Source organism: Osmerus eperlanus, chromosome 9 (genome assembly GCF_963692335.1).
Source record: "Osmerus eperlanus chromosome 9, fOsmEpe2.1, whole genome shotgun sequence".
Classification (NCBI taxonomy): domain Eukaryota; kingdom Metazoa; phylum Chordata; class Actinopteri; order Osmeriformes; family Osmeridae; genus Osmerus; species Osmerus eperlanus.
The window spans coordinates 8,180,585-8,201,388 of record NC_085026.1 but is presented as its reverse complement, the minus strand read 5'-3'; the positions used below and the strand labels follow the sequence as shown (position 1 = coordinate 8,201,388).

Below are 20,804 nucleotides of genomic sequence, written 5' to 3'. Positions count from 1 at the left end.
ACATTCTGTTTTGCTTGTTGCGATTTTATGATATTGATAGGTAGGCTATATTCTGTACCTCTATGAATTCATGCTACAAAGAAACCCTTGGGAACTCCCTCTGGCGTTGAACGTGAAGAAACTGAACATTCCACCCCGAACTTCAGTAGCGAAGATGGCGGAGACCGAGTTGAACGTGGACAGTATCATCTCTCGGCTTTTGGAAGGTGAGTAGCCTTGAATGTGTCCTAGGACCTGACCGTTCTTCTAACTATGTATGACATTGTGTGGTTAAATGATTCACACACCTTTATGTTAAACGCGTAGTGACATTATTTAAAGCGAACGCCAGATAGTTAGCTATAGCTACTCTATCTAGCTAGCTCCCAACAATGTTTATAAACAGTGTGGCCACACTGCTAGTGTGGTGTGCGGCCGTCGTCTGCTCCTTTTACGGTTGCTGTTTAGCCTTGTCTTCAGCCATCTTCACGTCTACAGGAAGAAATCATCGTCTTTCTGACCATTTTAATTGTGTAGGTTTTAGATAGACTACTACACATTTGCAATCAGCCTGCTAGCACTGCTTGCTCCAACGCTTGCTAACGTCTTACATTTTAGGCGGTTGCTATGCAGAGTCGGTACAGCACAGTGTAAGAGACTGACACCCACTTCAGTGACAGCTGTTTCTGCGTCTCGCACACATTGCTAGGACCTCTTGCCCTTGACACGATATGGTCGGTATTACGCCTACCAAATAGACCTATGTAGCCTAGTTAAACACATGAACATGTACACCTATAATGCTCCTTCTCTACTCCTCCAAGCGCGTTCTCCTGTACGCCCCAGCGAGACGTATTTACTATGCGGGCGCATAGTTATCTAAAGCCAGACACTATTCTTTGCCATTGCAGCTTTCCTACACTGGTGATCACAGACTCTGGAATCTTACATTAGCTAGCCTAGATTCTATTAAAATGTCGCTCACTGCCGAATTATGGTATCACAAGTCAGCTCACTCTGAAACAGACAAACACACACGCAACACACTCCCACACACATGGTTTTCCGTAAAGCTATAATTGGTGATAATTAGCTGATGCATTAAGGTAGGTCTTGTGATAAGGAAAGATGCTTGTGTGTGTCTGTGCTGCACAGAAGCCAGGCATCTATGGAGACTTGTTGTCCTAGACTCTGTTGAGGCGACTCGCTTGCTTGGTCAGGCATCTCAACATTACGTAATATGTTCTCATGCTGTCAGAAAATGTAATGTCGATGAAAAGTCAACTCAGTGGAGACGGCTTATTCAGTTGCCCCCCCCCCCCCCCCACATACACACACACACATGCATACACACACACACATACACACAAAATGCCCACACAGGCTTCCCATTGAATTCATTCTGACTGTCCCACTTGGCAGTTTGTGATGGGAACAAATCCTCTTCATGGTTTCATTCCAGCCTTTACCCATCCATGGTCTTAAAGATCTAATCCCCTTTGAAAGTGCATCCCTGCAAAAGCTGTGTACTTCTGGCCTTAACGCCGCAAACCGTCTTTGCGAGGCTGCCTTAGCTCACTCAGCTTTGATGCATTGGCATAAGCACTACCTCTGCATTTTCTGACTAGGAGGATACTCGAGGCAGTTAGGGTAGATTGATGACATGGGACTGTGTTTGTACTCTGGGCATGGTGGTATGACCCTCCACGCCCTGCTCTCCAGGAAGTCAGATCCCACTCTGCAAAAATGCTCTAACTAATTTAAGTGCGGAAATATTTTGTTCGGAGCTTGCTTATGCTTAGAAGACGTACTTTTGGGTCCCAGTGCAGTACGAACATGTGAACACAATGTGTTGTTTACACAAATTAAGTCACTAAATAAGACAATTATACTAGAAACAAGTCCAACAACATAAACAATATAGAACAGCTAGATGTAAAGTTTTTGCAACGCATGGTTTCATATGTGTGTATGCGTGTAAGTAGGCCATGTGTGCGTGTGTGTGTGTGTGTGTGTGTCGTGTGCTTTATCAGGGGTAGGGGTGAGGAGGAGATGCCACACTGGTTAATCCTGCTCAGACTGCTCACAGTGAGAACACGCTAGAATTGGTCTCCCTTTGAGGGGAACAGGAGACAGATATACATCTCTGTTGTGTCTCTCCCTCACACACACTCACACACACAAAAGCATGCATTGTATTCTTTATGAATTCACAGAGCAAGGCTGGTATCTCAGAGTTAAAATTGCTAGTTAGGCTGTTGCTTAACTCTTTGGTTAGGGGTTTGTCCAACCAAATTGGCCATCATTCATCCTCTAGCAATCTAGCTCGACTGGCTGAGAAACAGAGGAGGCGTGTCAAGGGTTGTCTAAATAAGCTGGTTCTAAAACACCCCCTTTAAACAAATGTGACCTTTGATTTGATTGTCTCCAGACTGACTCAGAGACTAGCTGCATGCAAATTAGAACTGAATAGGCCAACACCAGCATAGGCTAAATTCACTCTCTTTCTTTACTGTAGGCACCAACCAAAGTGTGTGTGTGTGTAGCATGTAAACAGTCTGGGGGTCAGGAGTTAGGACTTGGATGAGCTAGGTTTAGAGACCAACTGAGATTGAGACAAATGAAGCCTAGGTCATATGTATGGGCGTTATTGTAGTAAAAACGTTACCAATGATAATGTGATTAGGATAATCATGATGGTTATGACAATGGTGATGATAAAAGGCTAAATGAAAACGGTCCAGGTGGTGGTGGTGATGATGATGATGAATCATTCAAATAATGTTGATGACAAGGACGCCCTTCTCTCCCTCTCCAGTGCGGGGATGTCGTCCTGGGAAGATCGTCCAGATGACGGAGGCGGAGGTGCGGGGTCTGTGCATCAAGTCCAGGGAGATCTTCCTCAGCCAGCCCATCCTGCTGGAACTGGAGGCCCCACTGAAGATCTGTGGTCAGTACGAGAAACACTTCAACCTTTATTACCCCCCTGTTGCTGTATCTCACCACCTGGCACTCTTCTCTGTCACACTCTCCTCTCGTAACCTTTTGAAGGGATTATCTTTCCTTCCACTTCTATGCCTTCCACTATTTTGCTTGAATATTTTTTCCATGTGTGTTTTGTTGGTGCGTGAATATTATTTTGCTCGTCAGCGTCTGTCTCTTAACAAATCATTAATGCTTAAAACGAGTCATAAACCAAAGTCCATGATTGCTGCACCTCTCTTGCACGGCGGTAAACCCCTAATAAACATGCATCCCTTTCATGTTCACTTCATATGTAGAGTATGCAGGATTCTCTTTTGAGAATCCCTTGGCCCGGGGCTGGGAGAGATCGAGAAAAGGGAGAAAGAGAGCTCGCTCCTCTCCTACCCGCTAGAACCCTGACCGCAGGCCCTCGTCTCCAGACCGCAGAGCAACAATCTACTGCTTTGATGCAGCTTGGAATTCGCTTATGCAACAGGGCAGAGAACCCAGGGCCATGTCAAGTCACTGTCACTCTCCTGCCCCCATGTACTGTACACACACACACACACATTCTGTACATCCCCCGTCATTTTGTGGCTCTCTTTTGTATTTTCTGGTATCGGTTCAGGCGCCGGTATCGTAAAAACCCAAACGATACCCAGCCCTACTCCTGAGTCTTTCTCCTCTGCTCCGGCGTAGAAAGAATCCTATCTATTTATCTCTGTGACTCCCACACACTTTATCTTTCCCTTCAGCACACAGCCCTCACACTGCCCACATTCTCCCTGCTCGGTACCCCTCAATTTATTCACATGTCCTCAACACACACACACACACACACACACACAAAGTACAATACAACACATTTGTGATTTCATCTGTTTGGCAGCATACCTCCCACACACCGCCAGCTCTCACTGTTTTCTGTTTGCGTGTGTGTTTGTGGGCATGATATCAGATGTCTGATGTCTATCATGGCAGGAATGCCAATTGACTGACAATTATGTTTGTTTTGACTTCGAAATCAGCTTGATCTGTATGCAATCAAATATTGGGTAAGTGGGTTTCAGTATTGGGTGATGAGGAATAACGACTGGCCTCTTGGTGGTTCCTATGGAGTTAACGAGCTCCTAACCTTGGGGTCTGTAGGTATGAACCTCTGCTGGGTTCATACCTACAGACCCAGCTCTGACAGGAGGGCTCTGCTCCTGATGCAGACGCGACAAACAATGTTCACCTTTAATTATTCACTAAGGCCACACGGATCAGGTTCGTCCTGTCACACACTAAACCCTCATGATGTCGCTTACTGCCTGCTGATGAAAGCGTCCGTGCGTCGGCATTGGGCCCTGTCTGGCAGAGGAGGGGCAGAGTGGAGGGACATTAGAACTCGCTTCCTCTTTCGGGCTCCTCGAGTTTTTGTGCTGCCTACGTTGTTTGTTTTCGCCTTGTTTTGGATCGACGTGTCGTGTGTGTGTGTCTGCCGATCCCTGTGTGTGTGTCTGCCGATCCCTGTGTGTGTGAGGCCATCCGTGTGTGTGAGAGGCCATCCCTGTATGTGAGAGGCCATCCCTGTATGTGAGAGGCCATCCCTGTATGTGAGAGGCCATCCCTGTATGTGAGAGGCCATCCCTGTATGTGAGAGGCCATCCCTGTATGTGAGAGGCCATCCCTGTGTGTGAGAGGCCATCCCTGTATGTGAGAGGCCATCCCTGTATGTGAGAGGCCATCCCTGTGTGTGAGAGGCCATCCCTGTATGTGAGAGGCCATCCCTGTATGTGAGAGGCCATCCCTGTATGTGAGAGGCCATCCCTGTATGTGAGAGGCCATCCCTGTATGTGAGAGGCCATCCCTGTATGTGAGAGGCCATCCCTGTATGTGAGAGGCCATCCCTGTATGTGAGAGGCCATCCCTGTATGTGAGAGGCCATCCCTGTATGTGAGAGGCCATCCCTGTGTGTGAGAGGCCATCCCTGTGTGTGTGAGGCTGCACCCCCAAGATATTGTCAATTTCAGGGAATGATATCACTCACTAATTTACCCCCTCTCCCTGTTTATCATCCATTAATTTGACTCTGTCCTTTTGTCCTCTCAGCCTCTCATGCCTCCTCTTTAGCTGTCCTCCAGCTAGCCTAATTGACCAATACTCTGGCTGTTGAGTCCTGTGAGTGTTCTGGCTCACAGCAGATGTGTCTATGTAATGGAAGTGCTCTCGGATGGAGACGAGATGAGCTGGCATGACAGTGGTTTGGTCATAAGAGCTTTCTGGTCATTTGAAGTTGCTGTCATGGGAGAAAAAAGTACACACACAAACACAAAGTTGATGTAGTCCCATTGGCGTAATTGCAGATAGAAAAATACACTGGGGGGAAAAGGTGGGGGTCTGGAGTCTTCGAGAACCACTTGTTTTCCTTCTCTCTCCCACTCACCGCCTCCACTCCAGGCCTCTTTTTTTCCGCCTGCTTGCTCTCTCTCTTTCTTCTCCCTCATTCCTCTCTCTCCATCCTCCTCCTCTCTGACCACTAAATCAGCCCTGCTATTCTCAGCCCTGTTTTGACACTGCAGACATGGCCTGTGTAAATCATTCACCCTCACCTCCCAGCCCAGCGTGAAGGGGCAGGGCGCCACCCTCCACTCTCATCCAATCCGGTTCCAGCTTTCAAGACACTGGCAGGCACACTGTAAACAACCGTCATGGTCCAATGACGGTTGGGGGGTGGGGGGGGGGGGTCAGGAGAAGTGAGGTGTCCACCCTAGCCGATTGGACCCTGGCCAGCAAAGGGGGACGAATGGATAGCCATCAAGAGGACGTTACATTCAAAGCATTACAATGTTCAAGTTAAATGTCATTTACATGTGAAATACAGGCCATGGTAAGCTTTCTAGAGCTTCGTGAAAATGACACTGGTCAGTTTGTTCTCGGGTAGCCTATTAGATTAGCTTATGCTCTGAGGTGCGTAGCTGCAGTTTGCTGTCGTCTGTCGACCTGGGAATATTAGCATTCAGAGGGTGGCTATGGACCTGGCCAGACTCCCTCCCTCGTCTTCATCACGGCAGCGTTTAACCCAAATTGGAGCCGGCCTTGGTGCAGGAGGATATTTTTGGAATCTGGGCTGGTCCCTGTTGACGTGCTCCCCTGCTACCCTCCAGTGTACCACAGCCAGAGCAGGAGGGGCTATGCAGAGTCCGTGCTGCGTCTGTCTGAGGAGGCCTGTCGGACTGATACTTTATGTATGTGTGTGTGTGTGCGTGCGTAAAGACTGCATCGCTAACCTGGATGCATCATCCTCTTCCCCTCCTTTCCCCCTCTCTTCTCAAGGCTCTCAGCCCTCATGTGGTGCTACTAGTTGCAATGGCTCCATGTGAGTGTGTGTCCTTGGAAACTGACAGCCACTGACCCTGCGCCTTTACAGCCGTTTATCCCACCCGACCACCAAGCTCCCAGAGCGCACAGAGAGACGATGATGGAGGGGGGAGGGAAAAGAGAGAGAGAGACACGCTTCAGTCAGCTTAACCCCTCACTGCCCCCCTCCCCAGGTGACATCCATGGGCAGTACACAGACCTGCTGAGGCTGTTTGAGTACGGAGGCTTCCCGCCCGAGGCCAACTACCTGTTCCTGGGGGACTACGTGGACCGAGGGAAGCAGTCCCTGGAGACCATCTGTCTCCTGCTGGCCTACAAGATCAAATACCCGGAGAACTTCTTCCTGCTGCGGGGAAACCACGAGTGTGCGTCCATCAACCGCATCTACGGCTTCTACGACGAGTGTGAGCGAGCGAGCACGTGAACGCACACGCACAGTACATCCTCTCACTCCCAGTTACTGTACACACACACACGCACGGTGACATTCACGGCTCGTCTCTGTCCCCCCCCTCCCCTATCAGGTAAGCGCAGGTTCAACATCAAGCTGTGGAAGACCTTCACGGACTGCTTCAACTGTCTCCCCATAGCCGCCATCATCGACGAGAAGATCTTCTGCTGCCATGGAGGTCAGAGGATAGACGGGGGGGGGGGGGGGATCTCTTTTCTGCTTGCTCTCGGTCCTGTCTTCCTGTTGTCCCCAATATTCTATCAATGCTCAATGCGTTCTCCTAACCTGCAGGCCTGTCACCTGACCTGCAGTCCATGGAACAGATTCGTAGGATCATGAGGCCAACAGATGTCCCAGATACAGGTGTGTGTGTGTGTCCAATTAGGTTGTTTCCTGTGAATCCAGACTCTTTTTCTTGGGGGGGGGGGGGGGGGGGGGGGCTGTTTCCTTGCTGGTCTCTTTCTTTCTCTCTGAACTCCCTTAACCTCTGCATTCCCTCCTCCTTCTCCTCCCCTCACTGACTGTATCCTCCCTTGTCTCTACCTCCCCAGGCCTGCTGTGTGACCTGCTGTGGTCAGACCCAGACAAGGACGTCCAGGGCTGGGGCGAGAACGACCGCGGGGTCTCCTTCACCTTTGGAGCGGACGTAGTCAGCAAGTTCCTCAACCGCCATGACCTGGACCTCATCTGCAGAGCCCATCAGGTACTGACACACACACATACACACACTCACACTTTATTATTCTATTTTTGTTATTTTGGTGGGAATTGTGTGATTGTTCAGCTAACAAACCTACTGAGTGTGAGGTGGTTTTGTAAACTGAAAACCTTGTTTTGGGTCTTAGCTTAGTAACTATTGGTTGTACCGTATGAACTTGTCAAGTTGGAGCTGCATGGAACAAAGTTAGGTTGCATATTCGCAGGGGCTTATAGGGGATATTAATTGGGCTGGATGAGGATTTGTAACCTATGTCCTCTCATAGGTTGTGGAGGATGGATATGAGTTCTTTGCCAAGCGCCAGTTGGTTACCCTTTTCTCCGCTCCCAACTACTGCGGGGAGTTTGACAACGCTGGCGGCATGATGAGTGTTGATGAGTCCCTCATGTGTTCTTTCCAGGTACACATACACACACACACCGATTCTACTTGTATTTATACAATAAACATGCCATGTGTGATAACAGACACACGCTGACAGCCCCACATCCCAGGCTCATTCACACTCCTCTCTTCTAAGGCTCCTTCTTCCACCCTCTGTTTACAGATCCTGAAGCCCTCAGAGAAAAAGGCCAAGTACCAGTATGGAGGGGTGAACTCTGGGCGCCCCGTCACCCCGCCCCGCACTGCCCAGGTCCCTAAGAAGAGGTGAACACACAGCCTGTTCCCAACCCAGACCCCACGTCCCCTTGCCTCCCCAACCTCCTTCGCTGCAAGCCCAGTAAACTCATGGAAGATGCAGGGCCTATCCATACTCCCCCCATCCCCTCCCTTTCTCTCTTTCTCTCTCTCTCTTCCCCTACACTCATTGTCTTTTTTCTCCCTATATTCCACCCTCCTGACGACTCTTTTCTGTATGTGTACATAAATTTGCTGTGACCAATCGTATGACTTATATATTTTTTTCTTTCTTTTTTTTTGCCTGTATGGTGGTATTTTTTATTGACTCTTTATTGTGGTTTTCTTGCGATGCCATTCGAGCCCCTGTCTCCGAGGTGTAGTGTAAGGAACCACGCTTAGTGTGCACGCGAACAAGTCAGAGGAACTCCTGCCTTCAGAGAGAACTTAAATGGATGTGGAAATTTAACTGTTTTGCCTTGTCCCATCCCCCCCTAAAAGCAGTAAACAAACAAACAAAACTCCAGACAAAATTGATTTCAGCTAAACCAGACACTCTGTAATGGTCTGTACGTACACTCTCATATTGATAGTGATTAGCTCATGATTGTTTGTGGGCCGAGTGAACGAGGGAATGTTTCTGTGTGTGCGTGCATGCGTTGTTGCGGTGTCCCATTTTTTTCCCCATCCATGGACAAGTCCATCCCCAGTCTGTCCAATACAGACCATTAGGACTGAGAGAACGAAAGCTTGAATGAACAACGCAGGCAATAACAGATGATGCTGGCAGTTCACACCCACACGCCACACAAACACACATTCCCTCCACCCTGAAGCGCCTGTCCGTGCCTACTGTAGATCCCACACAACCCCCGCACAAGCCGATGTCACTTCTCACACTAAGGTGCATGTGACGCACTCGCATATCAACTCAGTCCCCCCCCCCCCCCACACACACACACACACACATTCTTACTCCCCTCTTGCAGAATGACCTCACATATCCCTTTGTTATTTACAACGGTTGGCCGACCAATCCCATGTCGGACATCCTTTAGAATTGTACATCGTAAATGAGCTGCTACCTGCACTGTGAGGTGCAAAGACCATGTTCTAGACTAGCCTGCACGGGCTTGTGGCCTATCGTGGCTTCGTGTGGTTGCTGGTCTGGACTTGGCACGAGGCAGCTGGTTCGAAGACGCCTGGCTGGCAGCAGGCACTGGAGGGTCAGCACTTGCAATAACTCCCTCAGGCGAGTGAGCTCTTAAATAAATAACTGTTATAATAACTTGTAGCACAGCAAGTATCCCCTCTCTGCATCTTTTTTAATACTGTGTGGATTGTGTATGCAGCCAGTAAACCTGACTACGGTGGTACTAAATGAAGGACTGAAGTAGTGATATTAATATTTGTGGGTCATCCCTCCTTAAACCCTCCCTTCCCTATCTGCTTGAGTGCCATAGAGAGGCAAGTGAATCAAACCAAAGGGAAAGTAGGTGGTTTCAGCATTGATGTGGTCTCTGTTGCACCAAACCCTCCTCATCAGAGACACTGGGGCATGTGAGACCAACAAATATGTGACACGTGATAGTAGCACCATCAGGTGACGAGACACTTTCACTGCATTTCTTTTCTTGTTTTTGTTTTTTTACTGTCTTTGTTGTTTTCCACATGACATTACCAGAGCAAAGTGGTTGCTGTATCATTTGAATCTGGAGGTACTTGTTGAATAGTTACCTATTCTGCTCTCCCACAATAAGCCGAGTCGACAGTTCAGCTTCAGCCCACAGAAAACCTGCAGTCAAGTTTGATGTGATGGAAACTCGCTCTCCTATGTGCTGTTTCTATATAATCAATTCACTCTGCTTACTTTTTATTTTCATTTCCTAAACATTAGTGGGAAAATCCAAGGTATTACCAAACTATTTTGCAATTTGTACAAGTTGGTTTCAAGTCTTTGAATTCAATAAATGGATGGAACTAAATTAGTCTTGGATTTATTTGTTGTGGTTTTTGAATACACCTACTGTATCACAGCTTTAGAATGACTAGTTTTATTATCTTAATTGTCCCTCTCTGGAACCCATTGGATTCTACCTACATCATACAAGGTTCATCAAAGGCTAGAGCAAAGTTATAGATAAGCACACACCTTGGCAATATGTTAAAGTAGGAAAACCTTTAATGTCAACCAGTTTGCTGATTCCACGCTCTTACTCGGCGCTGGGGGAGGAGGTCCTCCACCTACATATCCCTGGACACCCCACTTGGAACGGCCTTCTGGGTCGACACTCTTCTCGGGTTATCTGTACTTGCCCCAGGCCTTGGCAGGGCTCTATTCTGCCAACGTGTCCTGATCCAGTCCACAGCTCTGCTTAGAGGGACCTCATACAGCCAGTAAGTGAGGGTGAGCAGGAAACATGGCAGCCCCATGTGGAGGTCTGACAGGATCCACACCAGGAAAAGCCACAGCACCACCTTGAGGAGCAGGAGGGTAGTGAGGGTCGGGCAGTGGGAGTCCAGCCACAGCCCCAGTTTGCTGCTCCCCAGCTGCCTACCCAGGAAGCTGCTTCTGAGTGTGCAGCCAAGACCGCTGTCCCACAGCCACCTCAGCAGGCTGCACTGTATCAGCCACTCAGGGTTGCACTGTGGAGGAGAGATACACATCATTGTGTTATTCCAGAGTTCCAAACACTATAGACTTTCCATTCCAGTACACTTTTCATTCTGACCTGCAAATTTGGGTCATGGGCCGGTTCGGCCCGTCTTCTCCTAGTCAGTAAGTTCATCACCGGGCCAGGCACAGACTGTCTCCTAGCCTCCATACCTGTGAGAGGTGGAATATTATACAACAGTTAGTTCCAACCAAGTAATTTGAGAGGCATTCCATTAGTGCTGATCTAAAGTAGACTATAACAGGGCAGGGATATTTTTTAGAGGGCTTTGTTGAATGCTCTTGTTTTAGTAGTCTATAACAGATTTATACAATCTGTTATTTCTGTATAGCAGACTACTGCTATGAATAACAGACTGTTGCTACGTAAGACAACTGACCCTTTTTTGGGCTGAAGCAATACAATCCTTATTAGGCTATACTATCCATTAAATCAGTATTTGGTGTACAATTATTGATTGCTTTAGTAAGTAGGCCAGCCATGTAGCGTAAATAGCGGGAAGATGTACAGCGGGTCAGTCATTAGTCTTGCTTCACCTTCATCCCGCATCACCCTGTCGGGTTTTACTAAAGCAATACACCACAAGAGGGTGTGGTGCATTGCTAATGACCGGCTCGCCCTACTTGACCCCTTAATTAATTACTTAGGACTAATTAGGCTATCTATCTTAGATTGTAACAAACATTGCACTGCAAATACTAAAATGTATGTCCACAACAGACACTTCCCTGGTTACACAAATGGAAACATAGGCCACATGATACAAAGTAGCTGCTCTGCGGTATGGTCTAACTTGCCTCGTAGACCGACGTCGTGATGGTCCTACAGTAGTAGCCCTACTAGTAGGCTAGCTCTAGGCCTATAACAGAACTCCCTCTCATTTGATATTGCTTGACTAATTAGGCTAGATTATATATCTAGTAATATACAAACATAAACTAATGTGCACGTATTTAAGATATACATTACAAATAGCCTACCTTGTTGATTATCCATTGCTTAATGGCAGTTTTCAGAGATCGACGATTTTACAAACGGGAATGATGATTAGTTACAAACTTTTCCTGACGTCATAAATAAACTGTCAAGAAGTTATCACGCTTGTCATCATACGTGTCATGCTAATGGACAGGTATCCAGAAATTCCTCAATTAAGATTATCGCAGAGTGCGGATTAAATGTGACTGTTAAATAGTTGCAGTAACTCATCCTTTTGTTAGAGGGCGATATGACTATACAGAGATACATTAAATATCGTCAACTATTCTCTTTTCTCAACGTTGTTGACTTGGGCGTAGTGCAGTCGGAGAACGTTCGCAAATCTTGATACAATGTGGATGGAAAACGTAAACGCTTTGGATAGAGGACAGATTGTTTTGAGATTTGTGTCTGGGCAAAGGGCCACCCTGCCACGTGACATGGCAAAAATAGAGCAGCAAGCGAAGCGATGCACCTTACATTTTGTCTTAATTAACTTGTTATGTATTGACAAGCGATTGGAGTCTATGTTTTAAACATGTAGACCAAAATATAATTGTCTCTGTACTTCTTACCAGTTACCACTGATGTTCTCAAGAGCAAAAAAACATTTGGTGACGTTAGTTACTGTTCGACAGGTTTACAGTCACCCTGTCCCATGACGGACTAACGTTATATCTGCCGGTGTAAAGTTCATTGCAACACTTCACTTGTGCAGGGAAGCAACGAGTAGTGCAGGTAAAAAAGGTTATTATCGCTTTTGTGCAACAAAATAAATCAGTACGTCTTATTTGGTTTTATGAAACTGCAGTGGGTAAATTCCTTTCTGATTAACACAACTGCAGACTTCCGCATGTGTTGCGAACTCGCAACATTTGGACATGACACATAGCAGCAAGACATAGATCATGGACAATGAGTGGGCAACCTTAAGCTCCTGTTGAAGAATGGCCAGGCTCAGACGTAAGTCCTGTATTGCATTAATCGGAGTTGTGTTGCTGATATTCATAGTAACATTGGTTCTGAAGTCCCTCATGCCTGAAAATCCAATGGGAAGTCCTTTAGGTCTTGACCTGTTCCCAGACATAAAGGCTAAAAATCCTAATGACCCACAAAGACACAGTGAAATGCCAGCTGCTAAACTTGACCAAATTAAAACAAACAATAATCTGCCAGAAAGAGATATGAAAATGGAGGCAATGCTGAGGACATTTCCTGCTCCCAACTACAATGTCCATGCCTTCTACTACACCTGGTTTGGTAATCCACAATTTGACAACAAGTACATCCACTGGGATCACCCTGTGTTGCCTCACTGGGACTCCAAGGTGGCCCAAGGCTACCCCAGAGGGAGGCACAGCCCTCCCGATGACATTGGGGCAAACTTCTACCCAGCTCTGGGGGCCTACAGCTCCAGAGACCCCTCTGTTATTGAAGCTCACATGCAGCAGCTACGAACGGCTGCCATCGGTAAGACCTAGGATGTAGTTATGTCTTCTTTAGTGGTTCTCTGAGCTTGTCATAGTCCCATTTTATGGAATTCTGACAGTTCTTTTCTGTCTTATGAGTTATGTCCCTCTCTGCATTGTCAGGTGTCATTGCCGTGTCATGGTACCCAGCTGGTATGAAGGATGACAATGGTGAATCGACGGATGAGCTTGTGCCTTTGCTGTTGGACGTGGCACACAAATATCTCATAAAGGTGTGCATGAGGGTTATTAATGAATGTTGAAGTATCTATTTGTTGAAAGGGTTTGTTAATATTTAGTCTCTAGTCTCTATTGTTGATTTTTATTTATCTCTCTCCCTCCCCTCTTTGTTGATTTGTTCAGGTGGCTTTTCACATTGAACCATACCAAGGAAGAGATGAAGCAACCATGTTGACCAATGTCAAGTACATCATTGATAAGTAAGTATTAACCCACCCATATCAAATCATTTCTACTCAGGTGATTCCATCAGTGTCTCCTAGATGTAAGTACAGATTTACTATTCAATATCAATTGTATGCCCAGTAATACTGGAGAAGGATAATGATGATAACCACAATAAATGTTACGAAAGCCTAATGGATATATACCACTTAGAACTCCCTATTAAATCAGAGCCAAGTGTGTACCTCTGTCTCTGCAAAGAGCACTAATGTGTAGATATTGTTGTCAGGTATGGCAAGCACCCAGCTTTCTACAGACAAAAGACAAGCACCGGCAAGTTCCTCCCGTTATTCTACGTCTACGACTCCTACCTTCTGAACTCAGAACGGTGGGCCAAGCTCCTGAAACCCACCGAGAGAAGCAGCGTCAGGGACACCCCCTACGACGGCATCTTCATCGCCCTCCTCGTCGAGGAGAAGCACAAGAGGGACATCCTCACTGCAGGCTTCGACGGTGTCTACACGTACTTTGCCACAAACGGCTTTTCGTACGGCTCCTCTCACCGCAACTGGGAGGCCATAAAAACATTCTGCGAGGATAACAGCTTGATGTTCATCCCGAGCGTAGGACCTGGTTACATCGACACCAACATCAGACCCTGGAATTTCCAGAACACACGGAATCGCATCAACGGGAAATACTATGAGACGGCACTGAGCAGCGCCCTGGAATCTAGGCCTGATATCATCTCTATAACATCCTTTAATGAGTGGCATGAAGGCACTCAAATTGAGATGGCAGTGCCCAAGACCAGTCAGACAGTTTATTTGGACTACTTGCCTAACAGACCTGTGGTCTACTTAGAGATAACTCGCAAATGGGCAGGAATATTTGGTAGCGAGCGTAAGAGATGGCAAGACTGATTGGAAGCAGTGTTGGGGAGACGGGGGGCTGCATAAGAGCAAATGTGTGTGTGTGGCCCCCCTTAACCATATACCATGGAAACCCACTGAGGGATTATAATTGGAAATGCTGATATAAAGGAATAGGCCTCTCATTGTGGGTGTCATCTCCTATGATATTTTAAATATTTGGACCAAGCTGATGATGAGAAAAGGCAAAGTATATAAGTTGTAATTTATTGTTGTAAAAATGCTTAAATCACTTGGTTAATCACTTATTGATCCGTGGCCCAAAATAATCATGACAATCGTTAATGAAGACTGTTTTCCATTACAGTCTACACGGGTACATTTTGAGTGTGTGATTTTTATTTTAGTATTGTGTAATTGAGGATTTAATTGTCTATTCGACATTTTACTGTCTTTATTGTTTGTTTTCGTTGGAGTTTATTCATCCTTAGTGTACTGAGAGACTACAAGCTGTTTTTTTTTAAAAGCCTTTAAATGGAATTGCGTTCATCTGCCTCTTATGCCACTATGAACAGTCACTGTGAATAGGCATTGTGTGCCATATGTATGTCTATATGGGATATTATTTAAATGATGATGCTTTAGATACCTTACCGTATGCATCTGAATCAGATTTATTTGGATAGCCAGATCTAATGTCTGGCAGAAAGGAAAAGGTGGAGGCTATTCTAATTGGCATCCACGTCCCCAGGTAGGCTATTAACGCTGGGATGCAAATCTGTGGGGAATTTAATTACACTGTACTGGAAAAATAAAAAACGTGAGCTACATTGACTTTACAAACAGATCCCATGGTGTGAATATGTGAAATGTTTCCGATCTATATCCTAGACCTGTACAGAAATGTATCAAACTTGCATTAATAGTGCAGATCAAGACCTTAGTTAGCCCGTTAGTGCCATCTGATTAAATTATAAACACGTCTTGCACCCGCTAGACGCTATAAAATCTGGTCCTACACATCACAAATTCGCTCCGCGGATAGCTGCCGCTTCAGCCTCAGAGCTGCATTGTCGGTAAACAGGGCAAGGTAGCGCATGGGCAGCCAGTAGGGAATTATTCCACATCGAATCACATTCCTTTCATGGCGCCCTTGTGCACGAAAGGATGGATTTGATATCGTTCAAGGAAAGAGCAGGCGTGAATTTAGAACCTTAATATAATTTTGTGTTATCAGTTTATTTGCATCGGATGGCGGGAATGATGCGCTTCTCAGTAGTAGTCTGACATCGGAACTATGGAATTGTGCTCATCCGAATGGCATGTGATTTCTGCAAATATTGCCACCAGCGTAAATAATAATTCAGTGTACATCGCTCATGTTTTCGGCATGTAGCAAGGTACGTGTTTGCAAGAGACAAACCTGCAAAAAAATGGGAAGAAATGCATATTTTGATTCACGCCTTTCGAGATGGTAAGTCAAACGCCTTTTTTCAGTTAATCGTCAGAGCAATGGTATGCTACCTGCAATTTTGCAAACCAAGTGATGTAAGCTAATTACAAATAAGACAGGAAAATAACAACTAATTGATCACTGCATGTCATTTTTTTCACATTCATCATTTTGGCTGGGGTAAGGAGGCGGCGGCATTGAACAATTACAGATTTTCTTAAGGTCTTGCTTTACGTTTTTTTTTCTTCTGGATTATGTTCGGCGCTCCTTGATGCATGATAATAGCCTACGAGTAGTGAATACACTCCTGGCAGTGTCCTCATTGGAAATACATTCATCAGGACTACCCACTGCTCTTGAGACATTTTTTTGTGTGCAGAAGGGCGTTTGATGCTTAAGAAACAACAAAATCACACCATGCCTCTGCTTCTAGGTTATTATTCTCATTAACTTCAATGCAGTATCACAACGAGTGACACCCATCTCAAACGTGTGTACGTGTGAGTCTCAGTGTGTGCACCACGTTATAAAATGACCTTCAGTCGCTCTGGCAAGAAAATTAATTCTCACCTTGGATTGACAGCCCCACGGGCATGTATCACCTTACGGTTGCACCCTATAGTTTTGTATTTGTCAAATTGTAATGGGAACATCTAAACGGACAGCCTTTTAAATCACTAAGGCAAGATCAATTGAGAGCCATTGTGCATGTAGCACTCCCAGACTGATGCTACCTTAAGCCATTTTGGCTTGGGTTTGTTTTTCCCACAGTCACTTAAATGTAGCCCTCTGCAGACCACTCACCCATGTGGTGCTCTTTCCGTGTCCCAAATACATCACAATGCATTTGACAAAACCCTAGCTGAACGCTATTTCAAAATGTGAATGAAAACACGGTGCATGGTCACACACGTGGGTTTGCCTTCTTTATCCTTGTTCTAATTCCATTTTAAAATGAAATGCTTTGCATGAACATAGCAATTAGAAGATGAATATACAGTTTAAGGCCTCATTCTAATGTACTTCTCCGACCTGACTCATGATCACCATGGAGACAGAGTAACTTTGCCATCCCTCTTTAAAAGCCCATTGAAAGCCATAGTTGTGACACTTGTCTGACCATGACCTTATGTATTCATCCATTGATCCTTATCAAAACATTGCCATCTCAACCTAACCTTATGTTGTGAAGAGCCTGGATCCTGTTGAAATGTTTGGCCGTATTATATACATCCTGTGACCTGGGGGGGAGGGGGGATAACTCTGATACTGAGTGAAAGTGTGTTTCTGGGGTTTAAGAGGATTTGGTCGACCTGCTCTGTTAATGGCTGCTTGTGTCAGCCTTCCTCACCTCAGTCAGTAACATCTGTCCGCCTGCCTGCTGGTCTGGGAAAATTCCTCTTCAGGGGAAAATGATAGTGAGCCCTCTGAAATTTGTCAAATTGTTTGCAAATCACAAATCATGGCATATCTGACAGCTGGTTGGAAATAAGGAAATGACAGATTGAGCTGTTGTCACCAATGTATAGTGTATAGGTATCTTCTGCCACCATATGATCTGCTAACAGCCATTTCTCTTTCCATGTATTGGCATTATGCAAAATGCAGGTGCATTGTATAGTCTGTGACTTAGAGCTTGGAGAATCACAAGGCCACTTTACTCACCGAAGCCTTAAGATGGCAGCATTGTAGTAGATTTGTCAGAAATACGTTTCACATGTGGCAAGCTGTATGTTTAATGAAGAAAGGAACTCCATCGGTTTCTAAGAATAGAATAGACAAATAAGGTGTTGAAGAGTAATGTTGCTCCTCTAACATTGAACAAAAGCTCCTCAAAGACCATTCTGATTTAGTCTAAGACCATGTTTCTTTCAGAATTATCTTTAGTTCAGTGGACTAGTGTCGAACATAACTATTATGGTACATAATAGGCTCACAACACTATCCTATGTTCAGATGTTGAAATAAAATAACCTAACCTCAAACCAATGACAATGTTCTCATATTTTTATTCAGTTTAATCAAATTCACTTCTTTGTCATTTGAAGGAGATGCCAGTGAAAGGACATGTCAACTCAAGATCAATCGTAACTCACTAGATGTCTGAGGATCTTGCAACCACTGTGAGCAGCATCCTTTCATTCGAACACTTCCTCACTAAGAAGAGAAATCTCACGGTCGACCAAATGTAGGACCGGACCTGTTCCTCAACATCCCATGACTCCTAATCTTGCCTGGATTTCAGCATTAAGTCAAATCCATCAGGTGTGCACAACAGTTTAGAGTAATTAGCCCCGTCAGGCCTTCTCATTTGGTCGTGTCACATTTAATGTTAAATCAGCTTGGAAGATGGGAAATATTGAAAAATCTAGAATTTTGTTTATTCTGTATTATGTTCTATCCACCATAATGTGTTTATTTTCCTATTTCCACAGGACAGAGTATGCCATCTGCACCTTTCCACAGAATTCTACGACCCCTTCTGCTCGGCACCTTTCTACTGGGATGTTTTGTGACTCTATTTTTGATGTACTTTAAACCGTCCACCAGCTGGCTGTCAGGTCCCGTAGAGTCCACAGCATCCACAGACCGGGTCAAGAACCTCTTCTCTACCAAGAGTGACAAGAACCTGACTACCGTGCTAGTCTGGCTCTGGCCCTTCGGACAGACCTATGACCTGAGTTCCTGCAGTACTTTGTTCAACATCGAGGGCTGTTTCATTACCGCAGACAGGAACCTCTACAACAAGTCCGATGGCGTTGTTATTCACCACAGGGACATCTGCACAGACCTCTCCAACCTGCCCCCCCTCCAGCGGCCCTCCTTCCAGAAGTGGGTATGGATGAATCTGGAGTCTCCGTCCCACTCCTCCCAGCTTCCCGGCATTGAGAACCTGTTCAACTTAACGCTCAACTACCGCCAGGATGCTGACATTGAAGTGCCTTACGGGTCCATTGTGGCGACCGAGGGGGAGGAGGACTTTGTGCCGCCCAGCAAGAGCAAGCTGATATGCTGGATCGTGAGCAACTGGAACCCGGAGCATGTGCGGGTCAAATATTACAACGAGCTGTACAAGCACATCGAGGTGCATGCCTACGGCCAGGCTTTCGGTGAATACATCGCTGACCAGGACTACTTCCCCACCATGGCCAGCTGTAAGTTCTACCTGGCCTTCGAAAACTCCATCCACAAGGACTACATCACGGAGAAGCTGTACAACCCGCTCTCTGTGGGCTCCGTGCCCGTGGTCCTGGGGCCCGCCAGACAGAACTACGAGAACTTCGTCCAGGGGGACGCCTTCATCCACGTGGATGACTTCCCATCGCCCAAAGAGCTGGCTGAATACCTGCTGCTTTTGGACAAGAACGAGGAACTGTACCTCAGGTATTTTGAGTGGCGGAGGCACTTTAAGGTGAAAAAGGCCTACTTCTGGGCGGAGCACACGTGTCTGGCCTGTGATTACCTGAGGAGGCACAAGGAGTACAAGGCCTTCAATAACCTTGACAAATGGTACTGGGGTGGCTGATGTCCTGTAGGGGCTGGAAGACACATGCTTAGTTGTTGAGGGCAGTGCTTTAAATGTTTGTTTCTATGTTATTTGAGACGTCAACACTGACATTTGATACAGTGAAACTGTATAATTTGTTTGACCGCTGGTACAGTGGCCAAAATGAGACACTCCTTATTTTGTCTTTCTTTGCAAGCCTGTATTGATCAGCCTTACTTTGCCTTTTTCATTGTTGTTCAACCATAGTTTGTATTTGTTTTATATTCATTATAAGCACATTGAGTTTATAATACATAAAATAAAAATAATTTTTTGTATTTCATTTTTGTTAACAAGTCCACGTTTTTGCTGCTATTTGTTTGCTTTTTGTTTTCAGTGCTTGATTGGACATGGAACACTTGTCATCAATGACGTAATGTCAATATTGGCCACCGAGTTGTTACGTTGTGTTTTCACACGAAAGTGAACAATAACTTGTTGGAACAAGGAAAAAGTAATAATTGTTCAAATACAAATATTTATGTGCTATTTATTGAAGTGAGATATTATAAGATAAAACAATGTCATATGTGATAGTGCTACAGTCACCTATGCAGTGTTTAATTAACTTCAAATGTGAAAGTCGTTCAATTGCATCATCTACTGTAAAATGTACATATGTGTATTTCTGCGGATAAATCGGGCTATTGTTTTTCCATATTTTTGTAAAATCGGATTTGCACTGCAAAACTAACTTTCACTTATCTTTCAAAATGGCAGTCATTAAGGGTTTAACACTGTAATTTAAAACAGAGAATGGGGCAGACATTACATGACATAGACAAGGATTGCTATTTTATTATCATGTAAATCTGTTGTACACTGAGACTGGGAGCAGAAATGGCACAGGGAAGCATCACTATTTTAGTAAGGATGTAAATCGGGCATTATAATATTGAAATGCATAACAGTCCTGTGCGACTGCCCCGTAGAAAATTAGGCTGCACAGCATCACTGTATTTTTATGTGAACCCTCCCTCCTCCCCCTCTTTAACTACAGAATGAGGTTGCACTCTTGACATTCAGATGGTAATGTTGAATATAATATATTGTAGATACAGAGGACACTGTATGAGAGCACAAATGTAACATAACTAATGAGTCATAGTGCATATGTGTTATTTATGTGGGTTTGCTATGTACTTCAATCATCACACAGATACTTCAACCTCACCTCAGATGTCACCATTTGGTTAAAGTGAGTGAGAAACATGACATTCTTCATGCTTGGATCTTCCCAAACGGGTTTTCGTTACTTTTTAAAGATAATTTGAACATCTGGATAGTAATAATACTATCATTCTCCATTGAT

At 45.4% G+C, this 20,804-nt stretch overlaps 3 protein-coding genes across 6 annotated transcripts; all 3 read left to right on the top strand.

Moving 5' to 3' along the window:
• The first annotated feature begins 83 nt into the window (after positions 1-83).
• LOC134027211 (serine/threonine-protein phosphatase PP1-beta catalytic subunit-like) lies at positions 84-8,359 on the top strand. The gene is made up of 8 exons (XM_062470475.1): positions 84-206; positions 2,798-2,929; positions 6,480-6,710; positions 6,831-6,935; positions 7,049-7,120; positions 7,309-7,460; positions 7,741-7,875; positions 8,023-8,359. The coding sequence occupies exons 1-8, from the start codon at positions 155-157 to the stop codon at positions 8,125-8,127; spliced, it is 984 nt and encodes a 327-aa protein (XP_062326459.1). The 5' UTR covers positions 84-154; the 3' UTR covers positions 8,128-8,359.
• A 3,803-nt stretch (positions 8,360-12,162) lies between these two features.
• manea (mannosidase, endo-alpha) lies at positions 12,163-15,328 on the top strand. Of its 4 annotated transcripts, none has more exons than XM_062470471.1 (5): positions 12,163-12,484; positions 12,592-13,216; positions 13,339-13,448; positions 13,579-13,655; positions 13,910-15,328. In XM_062470471.1, exons 2-5 carry the CDS (start codon positions 12,694-12,696, stop codon positions 14,541-14,543), a joined length of 1,344 nt encoding a protein of 447 aa, XP_062326455.1. In that variant the 5' UTR covers positions 12,163-12,484; positions 12,592-12,693; the 3' UTR covers positions 14,544-15,328. The 4 variants fall into 4 exon arrangements, with proteins under 4 accessions (XP_062326455.1, XP_062326456.1, XP_062326457.1 ...); XM_062470472.1 differs by having other exon boundaries at positions 12,163-12,493; XM_062470473.1 differs by having other exon boundaries at positions 12,164-12,709; positions 13,142-13,216.
• Positions 15,329-15,557: 229 nt separating this feature from the next.
• On the top strand, positions 15,558-20,152 carry fut9a (fucosyltransferase 9a). The gene is made up of 3 exons (XM_062470156.1): positions 15,558-15,966; positions 17,994-18,210; positions 18,381-20,152. Exon 3 carries the CDS (start codon positions 18,389-18,391, stop codon positions 19,469-19,471), a length of 1,083 nt encoding a protein of 360 aa, XP_062326140.1. The 5' UTR covers positions 15,558-15,966; positions 17,994-18,210; positions 18,381-18,388; the 3' UTR covers positions 19,472-20,152.
• The last annotated feature ends 652 nt before the right edge of the window (positions 20,153-20,804 follow it).

Coding starts and splice junctions, on each gene's coding strand:
- LOC134027211 (XM_062470475.1), top strand. CDS start 155: ATGGCGGAGACCGAGTTGAACGTGGACAGTATCATCTCTCGGCTTTTG. Junction 2,930..6,479: donor GGCCCCACTGAAGATCTGTG/GTCAGTACGAGA, acceptor CCCCCTCCCCAG/GTGACATCCATGGGCAGTAC. Junction 7,876..8,022: donor CCCTCATGTGTTCTTTCCAG/GTACACATACAC, acceptor CTCTGTTTACAG/ATCCTGAAGCCCTCAGAGAA.
- manea (XM_062470471.1), top strand. CDS start 12,694: ATGGCCAGGCTCAGACGTAAGTCCTGTATTGCATTAATCGGAGTTGTG. Junction 13,217..13,338: donor GCTACGAACGGCTGCCATCG/GTAAGACCTAGG, acceptor CTGCATTGTCAG/GTGTCATTGCCGTGTCATGG. Junction 13,656..13,909: donor GTCAAGTACATCATTGATAA/GTAAGTATTAAC, acceptor TATTGTTGTCAG/GTATGGCAAGCACCCAGCTT.
- fut9a (XM_062470156.1), top strand. CDS start 18,389: ATGCCATCTGCACCTTTCCACAGAATTCTACGACCCCTTCTGCTCGGC.